The sequence below is a fragment of the Vipera berus genome (genome assembly GCF_964194415.1).
Source record: "Vipera berus genome assembly, chromosome: 2".
Classification (NCBI taxonomy): domain Eukaryota; kingdom Metazoa; phylum Chordata; class Lepidosauria; order Squamata; family Viperidae; genus Vipera; species Vipera berus.
The window spans coordinates 19,547,642-19,564,143 of record NC_138203.1 but is presented as its reverse complement, the minus strand read 5'-3'; the positions used below and the strand labels follow the sequence as shown (position 1 = coordinate 19,564,143).

The window sequence follows — 16,502 nt, the reverse complement described above, 5'->3', positions numbered from 1 at the left end:
TTTGATCTGAAGCCGAAAAAAAATACGTTTCTCATTACATGAGCACCAATAAAACAAAAGGCTTTCTGGGCACATCTTTGGAAGCTGTCTTAAAAAGTGAAAAAATACGTAAGATTTAATTTCAGTATTAGAGTCTACCACATTTTGAGCAATTACGCAGATGAGATTGCAATGAAGAATATCAAAATCCTTATATACACATACACGTCTATGAAACTGTTCCTTTTCAGTGCAAGCAGCACTGAAAAAGTAATTGATGTTTAAGTGATGAATCAGCACTTAATTGTCATTATATAGTATAACCTGGTACAGTACAGGCTCAGTGAAGAATGCAGCTTTTCCGTTTGCAGAGTAGAAGATCTTTGATAGTTAGGAATTTTTATATTTAAAAAGTTGGAGATAATTTGGTATGGGATCTCAGATTTAAATAAAACTAAAATGGATAATTAATTTAGTAATTAGAGGGATATTAAATACTGTCTTCAAGTAATAGATTCCTCTTTCTCCAATGTAAACTAAATATTATTTTCCTGTCAGGTATTCTCCTAATGGCTGCTTCAGAAAATGAAGATAATGATATCCTGTGGTGCATTAATCACGATTCTTTCCCTTTCCAAAAACCAATGATGGAAACCCAGGTAATTTTTCATTGCGTACTTCATTGTTGTTTTGAAGGCAGCATTTGTAACAGAAAATTTACATTTCTTTTATCTTGATTTTTCTTAATTTGGCTATTTAAGCTTTCTTGCTGCTCAAATTCATCGCCCACCTGTTTTACATTAACTTTCTTCCAGTGCAGTAACCACATCCCAGATTATGCACAGGTCTGCCCTTTGCTAATACTATTGTGAGTGTCTCTATCTGTGTGATTGTTGACTGTTGCCTAATGAAAAAGTGTTCTGATTCAGTTCTGGTTTAAAAGGGGCTTCACTAAGGCAAAGAAAAAGACATCTGTTAAGAGCTATTGGCCTGGATTCAGAGTCCAGAATAGCTTTGGATAGTGTGATAGGTGATATATAAATTTAATGAATAAATAAATTCACCCTGAATAGACTAAACAATTGAATTGTATGTCATGCTTTACATTTTGTTTCAGACAAAAACAGCTGTCGATGGGCATTCTTGGGCACTTGCTGCCATAGATGAACAAAACGTTCCTAAGATTGTAACACCACTGAACAAAGAATTAATTCCAATAACAGATTATCCTGTAGTTGTGCAACAACATATGTTACCACCAAAGAAATTTGTTCTGCTGTCAGCACAGGTAGGCAATACTAGTCTTTACTTATTATTTCTGTGAGTAATCTGGGTTTGTTTGTGCGCATGTGTGACTATTACATATGCTCTAAAATAGTAAGATGTAAAGTTCAATAGTAAAAAATGAAACACCACTCCTCCACAAAAACACTTTCAGAATCAATCTTACTATTTAGAATGCACAGCTCCAAAAGTAATTATTGATCCAGTTTTTTTTGACATTTTCCATTTAGCTTAATTGAAATGCAGTGGGACGAAATGGTGTTATGTGCAAGGACTCATCTACATTATCAGTTTTCTGCAGTAGTACCCAAATACTGTTTTATATATAGTTTCTTAGCTTTTTGAAGGCTTTTTAGATTTTTAAAGATCTCTTTCTTGAATGCTTTCTGAAGTACTTAGATTTAAGAAAATGTCCTATCTTGAGCTTCATAATTGCCATACCCAAGAAATTTGGTCAGAGTTGCAAATTATCAGATCCTTCAATGTAATAGCTGTTGCTTGATAGATTAGCTATTTACGGTAAAATAGATCCAAAATAAAGATATTAGGTTTGTAGCCTATGGTATAAATTAAATTTTTCAGGAAAAGAAAACATTTACCTTTTAAGAATTAGATTTGGGCTTTGTAACATGTTCCTCAACAGGCTCCGACTCAATCCTGCCAAGACTGAGTGGCTGTGCGTATCGGCATCTCAAGTGAATCACTCTTCTCCATCTTTAATGATGGGGGGTGAGGTGTTACCCCCCGTCGATAGGGCTCGTAACTTGGGCGTCCTCCTGGATTCACGGCTCAGTTTGGAAGATCATATAGGAGCCGTGACCAGGGGGGCTTTTGCCCAGGTTCGCCTGGTGCGCCAGTTGCGGCCCTATCTTGACCGGGATGCCCTGCGTACAGTCACTCGTGACCTCCCGGTTAGACTACTGCAATGCTCTCTACATGGGGCTGCCCTTGAGGACCACTCGGAGGCTTCAGCTGGTGCAGAATGCAGCCGCGCGAGTAGTAATGGGAGTGTCCCGATACTCTCATGTAACACCTCTTCTCCGCGAGCTGCATTGGCTTCCAGTTGCCCTTCGGGTGCGATTCAAGGTGCTGGTGATGACCTATAAAGCCCTAAATGGCATGGGTCCGGATTACCTTAGGGAGCACCTGCTACCAGCATCAGTCTCCCATCGTCCTGTGCGCGCCCACAGGGAGGGCCTCCTTAGGGTTCCGCCGGTTAGAGATTGCCGGCGGGTGATTCCCAGGGGGAGGGCGTTCTCTGTGAGTGCGCCCGCCCTTTGGAACAAACTGCCGATGGAGCTTCAGACTACCCCCGACCTTCGCTCTTTTCACCGGGACTTAAAAACCTAGTTGTTCGAATTGTCTGGCCTGGACTGAGGGATTTTTAATTTTAAAGTATTTAATTAAATTATATTAAATTAATTTTAAAATTTTAATTTTATTGTTATTAGGAATTATGGGCCTGTACTAATTTAATTCCATTTTATTCTTTTTTGTACTGTTTTAATTGCCCTGTGAACCGCCCTGAGTCCTTCGGGAATAGGGCGGTATATAAATTCAACTAATAAATAAATAAATAAATAAATTGCATAGGATTGCGGAAGGATTAGAGATGTATGCCTACAAATAGACATAAATGTATGTGTGTGGTGTCAGTAATTTAGCTTCAAAGTGTTAGGTATTACAGCTGGATGTTTTAGTAATAGGTTCAAGTTGACACCTATTGATGGGAATGTTACTGCTGCATTCATTATTCTCCAGTTTTGTAACATGGAATTATGAGGTGTCTAATATACAATTTTTCTGAAATTAAATAACTGTAAAAATGTTATATAAATTTCCAACAATTTGCTACTTTTGTTTTCCGTTAGGGGAGTTTTATGTTTCATAAACTCAGACCAGTGGATCAGCTAAGACATCTCTTTGTGTGCAATGCAGGAGGGGATGGAGAAGATATTGAAAGATTTTTTAAACTTCATCCAGTAAGAATTCTTAACTTTCTTTCTTATCTGATTCACATATCATTGTTAATTGTTCACAAGGGCTTGTGTTCTGTCCTAGTCTTAACATTTACCATTCATCTGATATTTGCTATTGTAGCTGGCTTAGTAATCACACTTGTTACCTTCAGTCCTAGAGAGCTAACTTGGTACATGGAAACAGTGATTTAAAACATTAAATGCCCAACAGTTGAGTTTTCACTTCTCCCTAAGCCATACTGATAGCTTAGTGTATCTGATTTGCATGTACAGATGCTATGAATTGTGATTTATAGACTTCAGTGATTGGTTTATGCATTTATACATATCAAATAAATAAATTACTGAAGTCACAAAATAATGAAAAAAGCAAGCATGAAGCAAGATAATGTTTTGGCAGAGCTCAGTTTGTTCCTATAATATAAAACCTGGGCTTGTTCTTGAGAATATTGGATTTTAGTCCACCACAATGTACAAAATTATAAATAGTTTTGTTTTCCATAACATTTGTAATTTGCAAGCCCAGTTGAATATCACATTTGTTATTAAAGAAAATAATAATATTTTTATGTATAATAGTGGGCAGCTAAACATTTCTTACAAGATTGGAGATAAATATTAGCCTGCTTTGTAGACTTAATTCAACTGTTCCAAGCATGGTATTTAATTCTCCTCTATAGATTCATTTATTTTTATCTTAATGGTTTTTACCATATTTATAATAAAACATTTTGTGAAATGTTTTGGGTAACTGGATAAACAACTAGGCAACTGGGTATTTACAAACTTTAGCAAGAATCCTATTATTTATACCACTGAAGAGAAAAGTTTCAGTTTGCACTCCAATGTTATTGAGTCCCACTGAAGTCATTTGGAATTCAAATGTATGAGTTGTTTTTGTTGTTCAACTTGTATGCAGCCTGACTGTTAACAACTCTGCACAGTTTACAATAATCAAAGTAATTAAAATAAAATCAGTATCAGATAAAGATGGAAGATGGTGTGATGAACTGAAGGGCTGTCAGTCTTCCTCACCAAAGGCTTGAGCGTGGGCTATTTCTTACTAACCAAAATGCCTCTTAATTCTTAACTATTGTATAAAGATAGAGCTATCATTTTATCTTATTATTTACTGGTGATTTTTGCAGGTAGAACAAGCTTGTGTTACTTGCCTAATCCTTGCCTGCTCTTCTGCTGCCTGTGATAGAGAAGTATCTGGCTGGGCTACTCGAGCATTTTTCAGGTAAAAGTAGTTTATATTTGCAGTAGAACGGGAGATGATAGTTAATCTGTTGTATCACAACTAAAAATTGAATGCTTTGAATTCTAGCTGGTGTGTGTGTGTGTGTGTGTGTGTGTGTGTGTGTGTGTATTCATAGCTCCATTTTTTTATTATTTTGGGGGGGGAGTACTCTTCTCAGGGAACTGAAGACTGCTTTGTTGGAGGGCCACTGTTAATTCCAGACTAGCTATATACAAAAAGTTCAAATGTCTCCAAAACATGGTGAAGGAAACAAAAGCAAGCCAAGCATGGATCAGCAAACACAGACTTGGGGAGGGTGGGGAAATGTGCTTTGCTATCATGACACTTCCTGCTCTACAGATGTTTGTACCCAAGGTTGGGGTTCAGGAGTAAGTTGGGGCTGTTGCTGATACATCTGTACTTAATATCATTAAAGAATTAATGTTGGATTCCACTGAGCCTCCCATACCAGTATGGGAATCTGATATGGCTCAGAAATGGATGGTTTCCATGACAGCTATGGATTTTTCTCAGTGCAGATTGGTCCCCAACTATATCCATTTTCACTGGATCTCAGTCTTTATGCCAGAACAGATGGCATGTGATCTAAAGAATATTAATATTAGATCTTCATCATTACCGCATAGTCAGCCTACAGTTACTCACCACTACTGGTCTCAGTAGAGATGGGGGACTGATTATGATGGTCCAGTTTAGCTGTCTAAAGGATCTGCCCAGTTTCCAGCAAATCCTTGGATTTTTTTTCCTGTCAGTAAGCCAGGCAATTATGCTACAGCCCTTTTTCTCTGGAATATGAGGGTTTTCTAATAACGCTTTTTGATTTAACTGTATTATATTTGTTTCATTTTGATGCTATTGCAAAATCTGTAAGTAGGTTTTCATCTAATCAATTACAGATATGGTGGTGAAGCACAAATGCGGTTCCCTTCTAATCTGCCACCTCCAAGCAATCTTGGGACAACATTAGGTTCTCCTCTTCTACCTGGTAAGCGGTGAATGTGATTTATGCTCTTTTTATTTTCATGTTGTGCCTCTTTATCTCTTCTTGGGAGTTTTTTTTTGGTCTATTTTTAAATCTTATTTTAAAGCATCTTGTATTCTCTTTTTAAGTATTAGTAGTGCTTGATTTCAGAATCTATTCTTCATTTTTGTGAAAAACGGATTTAATTTAATTTAATTTAATAACATTTATATACCGCCCTTCTCCCTGAGGACTCAGGGCGGTTCACAGGGCAGAATAAAATACCAAATACAAACATTAAAAAAAGATTAAACAGTTGCCCTAGTTAAAACAATAGAAGTACAATTCTAAAAACCCCAAGATAAAATTAAGAGACCAAAGATAAAACAACCCCACCGATCCCCATCAGGCTAGGCCAGCTTGTACAAACAGAAACGTCTTGAGATCGCGACGAAAGGAGCGAAGATCGGGCGCCATCCGGAGCTCTACCGGTAGCTGATTCCACAGCTCCGGAGCGCCCACAGAGAAGGATCTCCCCCTGGGGGCCACCAATCGACATTCTCTGATCGGTGGCACCCTGAGGAGGCCCTCTCTGTGGGAACGCACAGGGCGCAGGGAGCTTGATGCCGGCAGCAGATGTTCCCTAAGGTACTCCGGCCCCATGCCATGGAGGGCTTTAAACACCGTTACCAGTACCTTGAATCTCACCCGGAAGACAACTGGCAACCAATGCAGCTCACGGAGCAGAGGTGTGACGTGGGAGTATCGGGAGACTCCCAACACAACTCTCGCGGCTGCATTTTGTACCAGTTGGAGCTTCCGGGTGGTCCTCAAGGGCAGCCCCATGTAGAGAGCGTTGCAGTAGTCCAGACGAGAAGACACGAGCGCATGAGTGACCGTGCACAAATCATCCCGGCTAAGATAGGGCCGCAACTACCATCTTTAAAGAAAAAGAAATCAGCAGTGCTTGTTTTGGCAAAAAAAACCTGAAGCTTAAATTTATTTCTCCCCCTTTCTCTCTTAACATCTCTGCTTGTAATAACCTTCTCCATATGAGCATTGAAAAAGGAAAAGCAATTCACAGGTTTGTACAAACTGAACTTTCCTCTTCATTTCTATTTCTTTCCTACATACTGTGCAAAGACGGATATTTTTTTCTCGAGTCCTTTCTTTTGGCATCTCTTTAAACTTTAAAAACGCCGTCCAGGAACATGGTGACCATTTGAATATGAGAAGGAATGATTAGCTTTCTCAAAAGAGAATAGTGCTTTGGTTATATCTTCTGAAATTTATTACAGTTTAGGCTCATATGTCTGAAAGTGGCTTCCCTGTGATTTTTATGCCTTAGGTTCACCTCTGTCAGCTGTTAGCCCCTACTCTAATCCAAGCTTTTTGGCAACACCCACACAAGGTATTTTATTTTGTTTTATTCTTCAATAACTTCTTTTAGTTATTTAAAACATATTACAAATATGTATAACTTAGCATATAATTAAAACTAAACTGCACCATTAAATAATGGGTTGACATTTCAGGTTTGCAGCCTCCTGCTATGTCAACTCCAGTATTTGCCGCAGGTGGTCATATGACTCAGCCCGGCACGTCAGTCAGTGGAATGGTGTGCCCTGAGATAATGTATTCTGGAAAGCACAATGGTATCTGCTTATACTTTTCCCGAATAATAGGGTGAGTATACTTTTTTTTTGAACTCTAATGCCTATCCGGGATATGCAAAACTCACTCTTCCGGGACAGAATATTTCACCAACAGCAGAACTTTGTGTTTTTCATCTAGATTATATTGATCTGGCTGTTCTGAGGATGGTCTGCTAGTTTTCCAGAAATATAACTGGTTTGTGGCATTCCAGGTGTGGAAGAGTCTTTCCTTGAAACAGTGAGTTTTGCACACCGTGTGCAGCCTAATCGATTTGTTTAGTTGGTTACAGTTAGTGGTAGCAACCCACCTTCCACTAGCCATATTTAACATTTACGGAGGCACACACTAAAGTCTGTTTCAGTTAAAGCAGAAATTTCCAGTCTTCTGGAGGCTGTGCAGAGAGAACATGGCCCAAAGTGTCATGACAGTATGCCTTAGATCAGGGGTGTCAAACTCAATTTCATTGAGGGCCGCATCAGCATTGCGGTTGCCCTCAGGGGGCCGGGTGGGTAGGGCCAGGGTGGGCGTGGCCTACTGGGTGGGCGTGGCTAGAGTGCGTATGGCCTACTGGGTAAGCGTGGCCAGCTCTACATTGTTGGCATCAAGGGTGCCTGTGGGGCCTGGGCAGGAGTGGGACAGATCTGAGGGTCTCTGGCAGGAGGAGGGTCTCTGGGCCAGGGCCAAGGCAGTGGGGGCCATTCCCTCACTGTTTCCAGGATGGCTTCGCGGGCCGCATGAAACCACTTCGCGGGCCGGATCCGGCCCCCGGGCCTTGTGTTTGACATGTCTGCCTTAGATAGAATAAATTATTTTTGGCTATTATATGTTTATTGGCTCACTGGACTTTAAAGAAAAAAATGCTGACGATACGTTATTGTTTTTCTGTTTTGGGGAAAAAAAAATCTTAACAGTTTTGAAACTTCCGTATATTTTTTTTCTATTGTGCAAAATATCCTTCAGTGAAAGTTTCAATATATTACTCTGATATGATAGAAAAATAAATTCTCCAAACTTGATTTTGATATTTCAGTTATAATGGTTTATTGAAATGATGGGAAGAAAATCCAAGTTTTGCTTAGTTATTGTTACGACCCAGGTCGCCTAGAGCTGCGCCCCCCCCCAATCTTTTGGGCAACAGGGACCAATTCTGTGGAGAGAGGCTTTTCTGTGGACCGGTGGGGGCGTGGTTTTGCATGCTGCCTGCATCCTGCAGATGGGGCTTCGCTTGTTTACATGGCCCAGTTTCTGGCATGCTACAGACCAGAGGTTGGGGACCTCTGGCCTAGGCAGAGGCAGGCTACGATAAGAGTCCTTTATTGTGCTGTTCAACTCCACAACAAATGGCCTTACAACAGCTGGCAAGGCTCCACCCCACATTACCCTGAAGGCGGCCACCCAAAGTCCAACGAATAAAAGCCAATGAGCAACAAAACCAATCTGCAAAAGCAGAGAGGTCCACAGACGAGGTGCATGCTCCTGGGACAAGGTTCAGGGTCAAGGTCCACAGGGTAAGGCAAGTCCATAAGGCAAGACATGGGCAGAAATGAGAGTCAAGTCTGAGTGGTTTTTTTCCAAAGCCCAGGGAGCGTATTCCAAAGCAAACAATTGTTCCTGACAAAGACAATCTCGGCTTCCGCTTAAGTCAACCCATGCCAGGTGTTTCCTCGTGAGGAGGGGTGGGGCGACCTTCTCCCAAGCAGCATCGCAGACCTCCTTTGAGCTTGCCTCTGTTCTACTCCATGCCCTTGGATTGAGTAGGGGGGGCAGCTGTTCCTCATCAGAGAGGATATGCTGCCTCTCAGCACCACTGCCTGTCTGTAACCGATCCTGCCCCCTATCTGTGAGGGCAGGCACCTCTCCATCTGGTCGACCACCTCCCCCAATGCCTGAGGAGCCTGGGATAGCATTGTCCTCAGCTCTTGGCCTCTCCAAACAGGCCAAGGGAGACGTGCCATCCCCGTTGGATGGTCCTGGTTCCAACTCCTCCTCTTCCTCCTCCTCCTCCTCCTCCAAACCAGGATCCCATGGGTCCACGACAGTTATGTAACAAGTTGGCAACGGATGGAAAGGTATCACGGCTTCTTGACGAATCATAGTAACCCACTGACTACTGTTACTCTTAAGAAAACAACAACCCCTCATTCGGTGACAATTTGTAGTTGTGCCTTGCTGCCCTTACAGTGTCCCCCCACCACCACTGGCGCACCCTCTCCCACCTAGAATCAGCTAAAACCAAGCCCCACAGCACTCACGTCATGCCTTCCCAGCTACCCATGCTCCCTCTCCCACTCGGCAGCAGCCACACAACTATCTGTTTGCAGGCCACCTGGGACTTGCTGGCTTGCCTACTGACTTTGCTCATTGGAAGTGGGCGAGAAATTTGTGAGGTGGTGCTTGCTTAACAATCCCCCAATCCTTGCTTAACACTGACAACAAGGACTGCAGGGATTGCTGTTGCTGAACAATATAGTTATCTGGTATGCTTTACAACAACATCACTTGGTGACAAGACAGTCCCAACTGCCTTTCTAATTCAAGGACTACTGGTAATATAATAATATAGTTTGTCTGCGGATTTGGTAACAAAAGGGGAACTAGTTCATATATTACAAATTGGTTACTTTTTGAAGTTAAAAAAGGGGGGGGAAACCCAGCTCATATTATAGTGTAAAAAATTTGTAAATTTTGAAAAAAAACTTTCAAATGAGTAACTGCTAAATACATACACAGAATTTGTTATAGATGAATGCATGAGTGCTTTTTCAATGCAAGTATTGGGGGGAAAAGTCATTCCTATATTACATATAAAATAAACTGGTGTGGGTTGTAAACTGGTGGTAGGGTTGGTATACATGAAAATTAGCACAGTAGATTTCTGACAGCATTAAAAGGTGAATTGCGTTTTCCTGATTTGCAGAAACATTTGGGATGGAAGTATAGTGGTGGAGAGAGTTTTCAAGAGTGGCAATCGAGAAGTTGTAGCGGTAAGTGATGATGGGCATTAATGCATACTTCTCAGAATTTTTAGTAAGGTTTTTATTTGTGATAGGCAAAATGTTCTAACTTTATAGGGACTTGATCAGAGTCACTTTAATTGATGGCAGGCGTGCACCGACTACTATTTGACATCAGTTTGAATGTGATTAGTTAATTCTGAACACAGCCACATCCCTACTTATAGGAGGATGTGAATATTCATGCAGCCACATTATTCCAGTTTTTTATTTTTATTCCCCCCCCCCACTAAACAATTTCAGTTTGTTTTTCAATTGAATAGTACAGCTTATATGTTATATTAAAGGTGAAAAGAATTTTGAATTGATTTATCTTGGCCTGGGTGGTTTTTGGTTGTTTTTTTTGGTTGGTGTTGTTTTTACATATCAAAAACCTGGCATTTTAACAGAGGGGTCTAGAATTTCCATATCCACTCTGTATTAAAGGCCCTGCTTGGAAAAAGCAAAGTGGTACATTAATTTAGGGCATGGTCTGCTGAAGGTAGCTCTTAGAGAGCAAATGCATATGGGGCCAAGCGTATGGGAACAGGAGGACCTGCGAGTAATTTAGGCCTAAGCCTTTGCATTTCTCTCTCTCATTTAGGTTGAAAGCAGTGTTCCCCCACAACTATTAGAATCAGTACTACAGGAATTAAAAGGGCTGCAAGAATTTTTGGATAGGAATTCCCATTTTGCCACAATAGGATCTCTTAGAAATCCCAGGTAAGATGATTTTAATTCATCACAGTAGATTTCAGAGTAAATCGTTTTTTTGCTTTAACTGTTCTTTTTAGCTGTCTTTAACTGTTCTTTTTAACGATAGGTATTTCTGTTTATGAAGCTGATTAGATTACATAACAAACTTTTCAAATGAATGCATACATTTTAGTGCCAGCTGTAATTACAATAAACTAATTCTGATAAATATTTCTGTGCAGTTTGGAGAGTGACAGAGCAAGTTCTCTTCTTGCTAGTTTTGCTGATCAGCACTTGGTGCTGTAGGGACTAAAGCTATCCCCACCTGTCTTTTTCAACATTTGTTGGTGCTAATATTGACATTCCTAGCCAGCATGGCCATTGGGATGTTAACCTATGTCTGCTCCATTTGTACATTGAAATTTTAGCATGCTGTTTACATGGTTGCATTTGTTTTCTTTACAAAGTTTCATCAACCCAGCTACCCTGCAGCAGCGTTTACTTGGAGTGATGCAGTATGAGGTTGGAAGCTCTCAACAGCTGCAGCAAGAAGTTCAGAGGAAATTTCATGGTAGAACTTTGGTTTTAGCACTATCATACATTTTTGTCAGCAGAAAAAAGTTACGCAAAAAAAACCTTTGTTGCCTTGATGAAAAATTGTTTTCTCAAAGATTGATACTTAGAGAACAAATTGTCTTTTCCAAAGAAGATTTTCATAATGGTCACTGAAGTCAACATATCAACAGATGTATGGCACACGTAACACCTCTCGTGCGTGAGCTGCACTGGTTACTAGTGTGTTTCAGGTGCAATTCAAGGCGCTGGTGGTTACTTGTAAAGTCCTGCATGGCTTGAGACCAGGGTACTTGAGGAGCTGCCTTTTTTCCAAAGTCCCTCCCCATCCAACCCAGTCAAATAGAATGAGCATTTTGCAGATCCCATCAGGCAAAGAATATTAGCTGGCAGGGACTAGAAGGCGAGATTTTTCTACATATGCTATATGTAGCATATATATATGTTCGAATCTCAGAAGGGTATGGCTGACTGATGAGAACAAATGAGTTTGAAATGGCCATATCAGTCTCCCTTTAATTCTTTGTTAGCAATCCAAAAAAAAAATTACATATACATACATATACGTGTGTGTGTGTGTGTGTGTGTGTGTGTGTGTGTGTGTGTGTAGCGCTTAAATTCCTTAACCAGCATGTCTCAGAATTCTTTAGCCAGCATGTTGGCAAGGGAATTCTAGAAGTTGAAGTCCGCATATTTTAACGTTTCTGAGATTGAGAAACACTACCTTAAACGATGGACGATGACTCTTTGGCAAAACTGGATGAGTATGGAGACTGCACAGCCATATATTCTTTGTTGGTTTCTTGAAAAGGGATTATACAACAAAAAGCTGAGTGATCTTAATGGATCTTCAGTGGAGAGGATATGGATCAGTTTTAATTTAGCAAGCCATTGTTTTCATTTTACAGCAGAAGCACAGTTATCTGAGAAAGCTTCTCTACAAAGTGTCCAACAGCTGGTGCAAAAAACTTGCCAAGCGCTGGCTCTGTGGAAGCTCCTTTGTGAACATCAGTTCAATATTATTGTAGGTGAGCTACCAAAGGTATGTAATAGCTACATTTCTTTTTATGTGGGTTTTGATATTAGGTAGCACAAAGCCATCTTAAAAATCTAGATAAATTTTCGGAATGTATTTTAAAGTATAATATAAAAATCTAATTTTAATCACAACACAAATATAAAAGGATGGTTAGCAGGCTAGGTCATCTTTTTTGTTAAAATAATTAAATGAATTTTAAATATGTACATATTTAAGGACAAGGTAGTATGTGCGGCAAATCATCTTCCTTAAATAGTTTTTCATAAATACATTAGGATGTCTGCTTAAGGTATATCAAGCTATTTGGGGTGTAGTAGAAATGTGGTTATGCTGTTTTTTAAAAGGAATTTCAAGAACATTTGAAGATCACTACTTTCAGAGACCTGGTCATTAGAGATAAAGAACTAACTGGAGCCCTCATCGCTTCCCTTATCAACTGCTACATCAGAGATCATGCTGCTGTGGATGGTATCAGTTCACATTTACAAGACATTTGTCCACTACTCTACAGCACAGATGATGCCATCTGTTCTAAGGTATTTGAGAGTAAGCTGGTTTATTTAAAATAGTTGTAGTTAAGGATACATCATGTCACCTAATCCAGATTAATGAGATATTTATTACTGGATGAGATATGCATAAGGTTGAACTGTAATTTGTTTTAATAAAAAAGTACTACAAACATGACTGTTTTTTTCATAAAATGGATTCATTGACAAAGTTGATTAGAAATAGTTGATTGTCAAGACATATTTTCTTATCACGAGGTTGTATAAAAATTCACTCGTATGTGACAAAACAGTTAGCCCATGGCTTCTCTAATGAGGCAAAACAAAGGATGGTCAATTAGGCTAAAAGATTACTGAAGGAGAACATTTTAGATTAAGGATGACATTAGCTTAGCATCAAGACAGCATAACTCTTGGACACTGTCTTTTACCATCAATCCAGCTCATTATTGCAAATCCTTGATCAAGAATAATCATTGCCGAGCATTGACTGGCTAGATTCAGCCACTTATGGTAAATCCTCAAAAATGCCTTCCACAAATGACTTTTCCTCTGTGATTCCCAAAACATAGACATGCGGTATGTTCTATTATATTGTAAGTTCTACTCAATCTTGTACAATATATTAATTTGGCATCTCATAAAGGAATTCTCAAGGAGAGAATATCTCTGGTATGACACAATTACCCATAATATAGCCAAATATTGCCTTAAATGCAATAAGAATGAGGCAGCAAATATTGTGTAATAACATTGCATTTCTTTGATATCTTCAAAATTTTGTCCTCTTCCCTCCATTTTTTTAATTCATATTTTTTAAATTCTTATTCTTATGAACTATGTAGATTATATATACTCTCTCTCTCTCTCTCTCTCTCACACACACACACACACACACACACACACAGACCATCCTTTTGCTGGTCAGGAACTGCAATGAAGTTTAGCACTTGTATGACAAATGTGACTAAAACTGATACCTGTTAAATGTAAAATAATGCCTAAATCTCCATTTGATTTTTGTTTTAATTTCCTGTGGTGAAAAATTGACTTTCAGGCAAGGGTTTCACACACACATACAGAATTTTAAAAAGCGATGTCTCTTTATGTTATTCTAGGCAAATGAACTACTGCAAAGGTCCAGACAAGTTCAGAACAAGTCAGAAAAAGAAAAAATGTTAAGAGAGTCATTGAAAGAATACCAAAAAATTAGCACTCAGGTGGATCTTGCCAACGTCTGTGTACAGTACAGGCAAGGTAAGATGCAGTTATTTGTTCAAAAGGTTCCACATCAACATCTTTTCATTTCAGCTATTGCAAGATTAATAAAATGAGTCAGTACAGAAACAGATTTACTCAGCTAACAAGAACAGAGAAACAGTAGCTGAATTATTTAAATTTATGAGGCAGTTTGCATAATATCATTTCCCCCCTCTCTTTTTAATTTTAAGTGCGTTTCTATGAGGGTGTGGTAGAACTTTCTCTGACGGCTGCAGAGAAAAAGGATCCCCAGGGTCTTGGACTTCATTATTACAAAAACCATGAACCAGAAGAGGATGTTACTGGCTGGCAGGCTTTCCAGGAGAGGTGAGTATTTTGGAAAATAGAAGGGATTTAAACTGAGTTTAAATTAAACTGAGTCACGCCCATTTTTACCTTTTTTTTTTACATGGTTGTTAAGCAAATCATTGCAGTGTTAAGTGAATCATGAAATCATTAAGCAAATCCAGCTTCTCCCCTATTAACTTTGTCAGAAGCTGTTTGGGAAAGTTGCACATGGCAATTACATGACCCCAGGATGCTGCAACCATAGAATAGAATAGAATAAAAACTATATGACACAGAGAAACATCACAGTCTAGTTCGAATGTATACATATATATCGTGGGGGGGGGGGAAAGAACCCTGCGAATTTAAAAGACAGATGGCATAAGAAACAAAGCTGTTACAGAATCTAGTAGTTCTGCTATAAATACTTCAAAACCTCCTTCCAGAGGAGAGCAACAGAACAGACCGTGAAGTTGGTGTGTGGGATCTCTACTAATGCTTTGAGCTCTTAAGCACTTCCTGAATAACAGGAAGTGAAATTCCTATAATCTCAGTTGTCCTTACCACTTGCTGTATGGACCTTCTATCTGAGGCACTGCTACCACCAAACCAAACAATTACGCGGTTTGTTAAAATGCTCTCAATTGTGCCTCTATAAAAAGTGGCCAGGACAAAACAAGAAAGATGTGCTTTCCTCATCCGATGCAGGAAATGCAAATGCTGGTTTGCACCCTTGATTAAATCGAAAATACATGCTGGTTGCCAAATGTCCAAATTTGATCTCATGATTGTAGGGACGCTGTTAGTGCGAGGACTATTCACAAGTCACTTTTTTCACTGCTGTTGTAACTTTGAATGGTCGCTAAAGAAAAGGTTGCAAGTTGAGGACTGCCTCTATTTCTTAACTGAATTTGACTTTTTTAAAATTTGTACTGTGGAAAATTGTACTTTTCATAAACATTCCAGTTTATTAATCTTATGCTCAAGTAACATGTCACCAGGAATATGCATGATTTTAAAATGGTAAAACTTGAAGACATTGATGTATATTGTTTTCCTCCTGAGTATGTTACTCCACTTGGCATCTTTTTACAGGTTAAATTGTTATAAATGCATCACAGACACCCTTCAGGAGCTGGTTAATCAAAGCAAAGCTGCCCCTCAGTCTCCCAGTGTGCCCAAGAAACCTGGTCCTCCTGTTTTGTCCTCCGATCCCAACATGCTGAGCAATGAAGAAGCAGGACATCACGTAAGCACTACTCAAGTCATATACTGAGCTGTTCCTTAGGGATGGATGGTGTTTCTTGGGTCGTTTTTTAAATCTATCTATTTTCCTTACAAAACACTTATTAAGGCATAATAGCTTCTTGCATAGAAGATTTTCAGAGATTATGTATAGAAATATTCAATATTTCGTACTTTAATAAATACTGAAGTATTCAGTGTTTAATACTTTAATAAATACTAAAGTATTCAGTATTTAATACCTATTAAGGATTTTTAAAAAAAAAAATTTCTAGAAGTGAAGGCATTCTTTACATTCTTGCAACTGAGAATAACATTTTAAATGTTTCTGTATTCCTGATTCTAGTTTGAACAAATGCTTAAGCTCGCCCAACGTTCCACAGATGAACTTTTTAGTATTGCCCTTTATGGCTGGTTGATTCAAGCGGATTTATCAGATAAGTTGCTGCAGGTAAGATTACAGACCGGCTTGATAAATTTTCATATAGTTTCTGTCTAGTTTCAGAAACATAATGGATTAAATACAGCAATGGCAAATAGGTGAGATTCCTCCCTCCATTTCTCTAGGTAAACTCCCCCTTCCTGGAGCCATATCTGGCACGCATGGCCAAAATTGATCAAAACAAAGTTCGCTATATGGATTTGCTATGGAGGTTTTTTGAGAAAAATAGAAGTTTTAGTAATGCAGCCCGAGTGCTTGCAAAATTGGCAGACATGCATAGGTAATATATCTTTTTGTCTATCAAGACTTCAGTTATGTTTGCATCATCATTATT

The 16,502-nt window shown here is 39.2% G+C and overlaps 1 protein-coding gene across 3 annotated transcripts in view; it reads left to right on the top strand.

Moving 5' to 3' along the window:
* Positions 1 to 16,502, top strand: part of NUP155 (nucleoporin 155) — a 31,652-nt gene that overhangs the window by 9,279 nt on the left and 5,871 nt on the right. For all 3 annotated transcript variants that reach the window (XR_014025387.1, XR_014025388.1, XM_081319791.1), the window contains exons 12-28: positions 538 to 638; positions 1,097 to 1,267; positions 3,135 to 3,245; positions 4,391 to 4,485; positions 5,403 to 5,491; positions 6,816 to 6,878; positions 7,003 to 7,153; positions 10,041 to 10,107; positions 10,721 to 10,839; positions 11,280 to 11,383; positions 12,294 to 12,427; positions 12,769 to 12,960; positions 14,052 to 14,190; positions 14,385 to 14,520; positions 15,577 to 15,730; positions 16,073 to 16,177; positions 16,294 to 16,448. Coding sequence is in view for 1 of the 3 variants with exons in the window: in XM_081319791.1 (XP_081175917.1) it covers positions 538 to 638; positions 1,097 to 1,267; positions 3,135 to 3,245; positions 4,391 to 4,485; positions 5,403 to 5,491; positions 6,816 to 6,878; positions 7,003 to 7,153; positions 10,041 to 10,107; positions 10,721 to 10,839; positions 11,280 to 11,383; positions 12,294 to 12,427; positions 12,769 to 12,960; positions 14,052 to 14,190; positions 14,385 to 14,520; positions 15,577 to 15,730; positions 16,073 to 16,177; positions 16,294 to 16,448 (2,086 nt within the window). In the remaining 2 variants the exon portion in view is untranslated. The remainder of the gene's footprint in view (positions 1 to 537; positions 639 to 1,096; positions 1,268 to 3,134; positions 3,246 to 4,390; positions 4,486 to 5,402; positions 5,492 to 6,815; positions 6,879 to 7,002; positions 7,154 to 10,040; positions 10,108 to 10,720; positions 10,840 to 11,279; positions 11,384 to 12,293; positions 12,428 to 12,768; positions 12,961 to 14,051; positions 14,191 to 14,384; positions 14,521 to 15,576; positions 15,731 to 16,072; positions 16,178 to 16,293; positions 16,449 to 16,502) is intronic.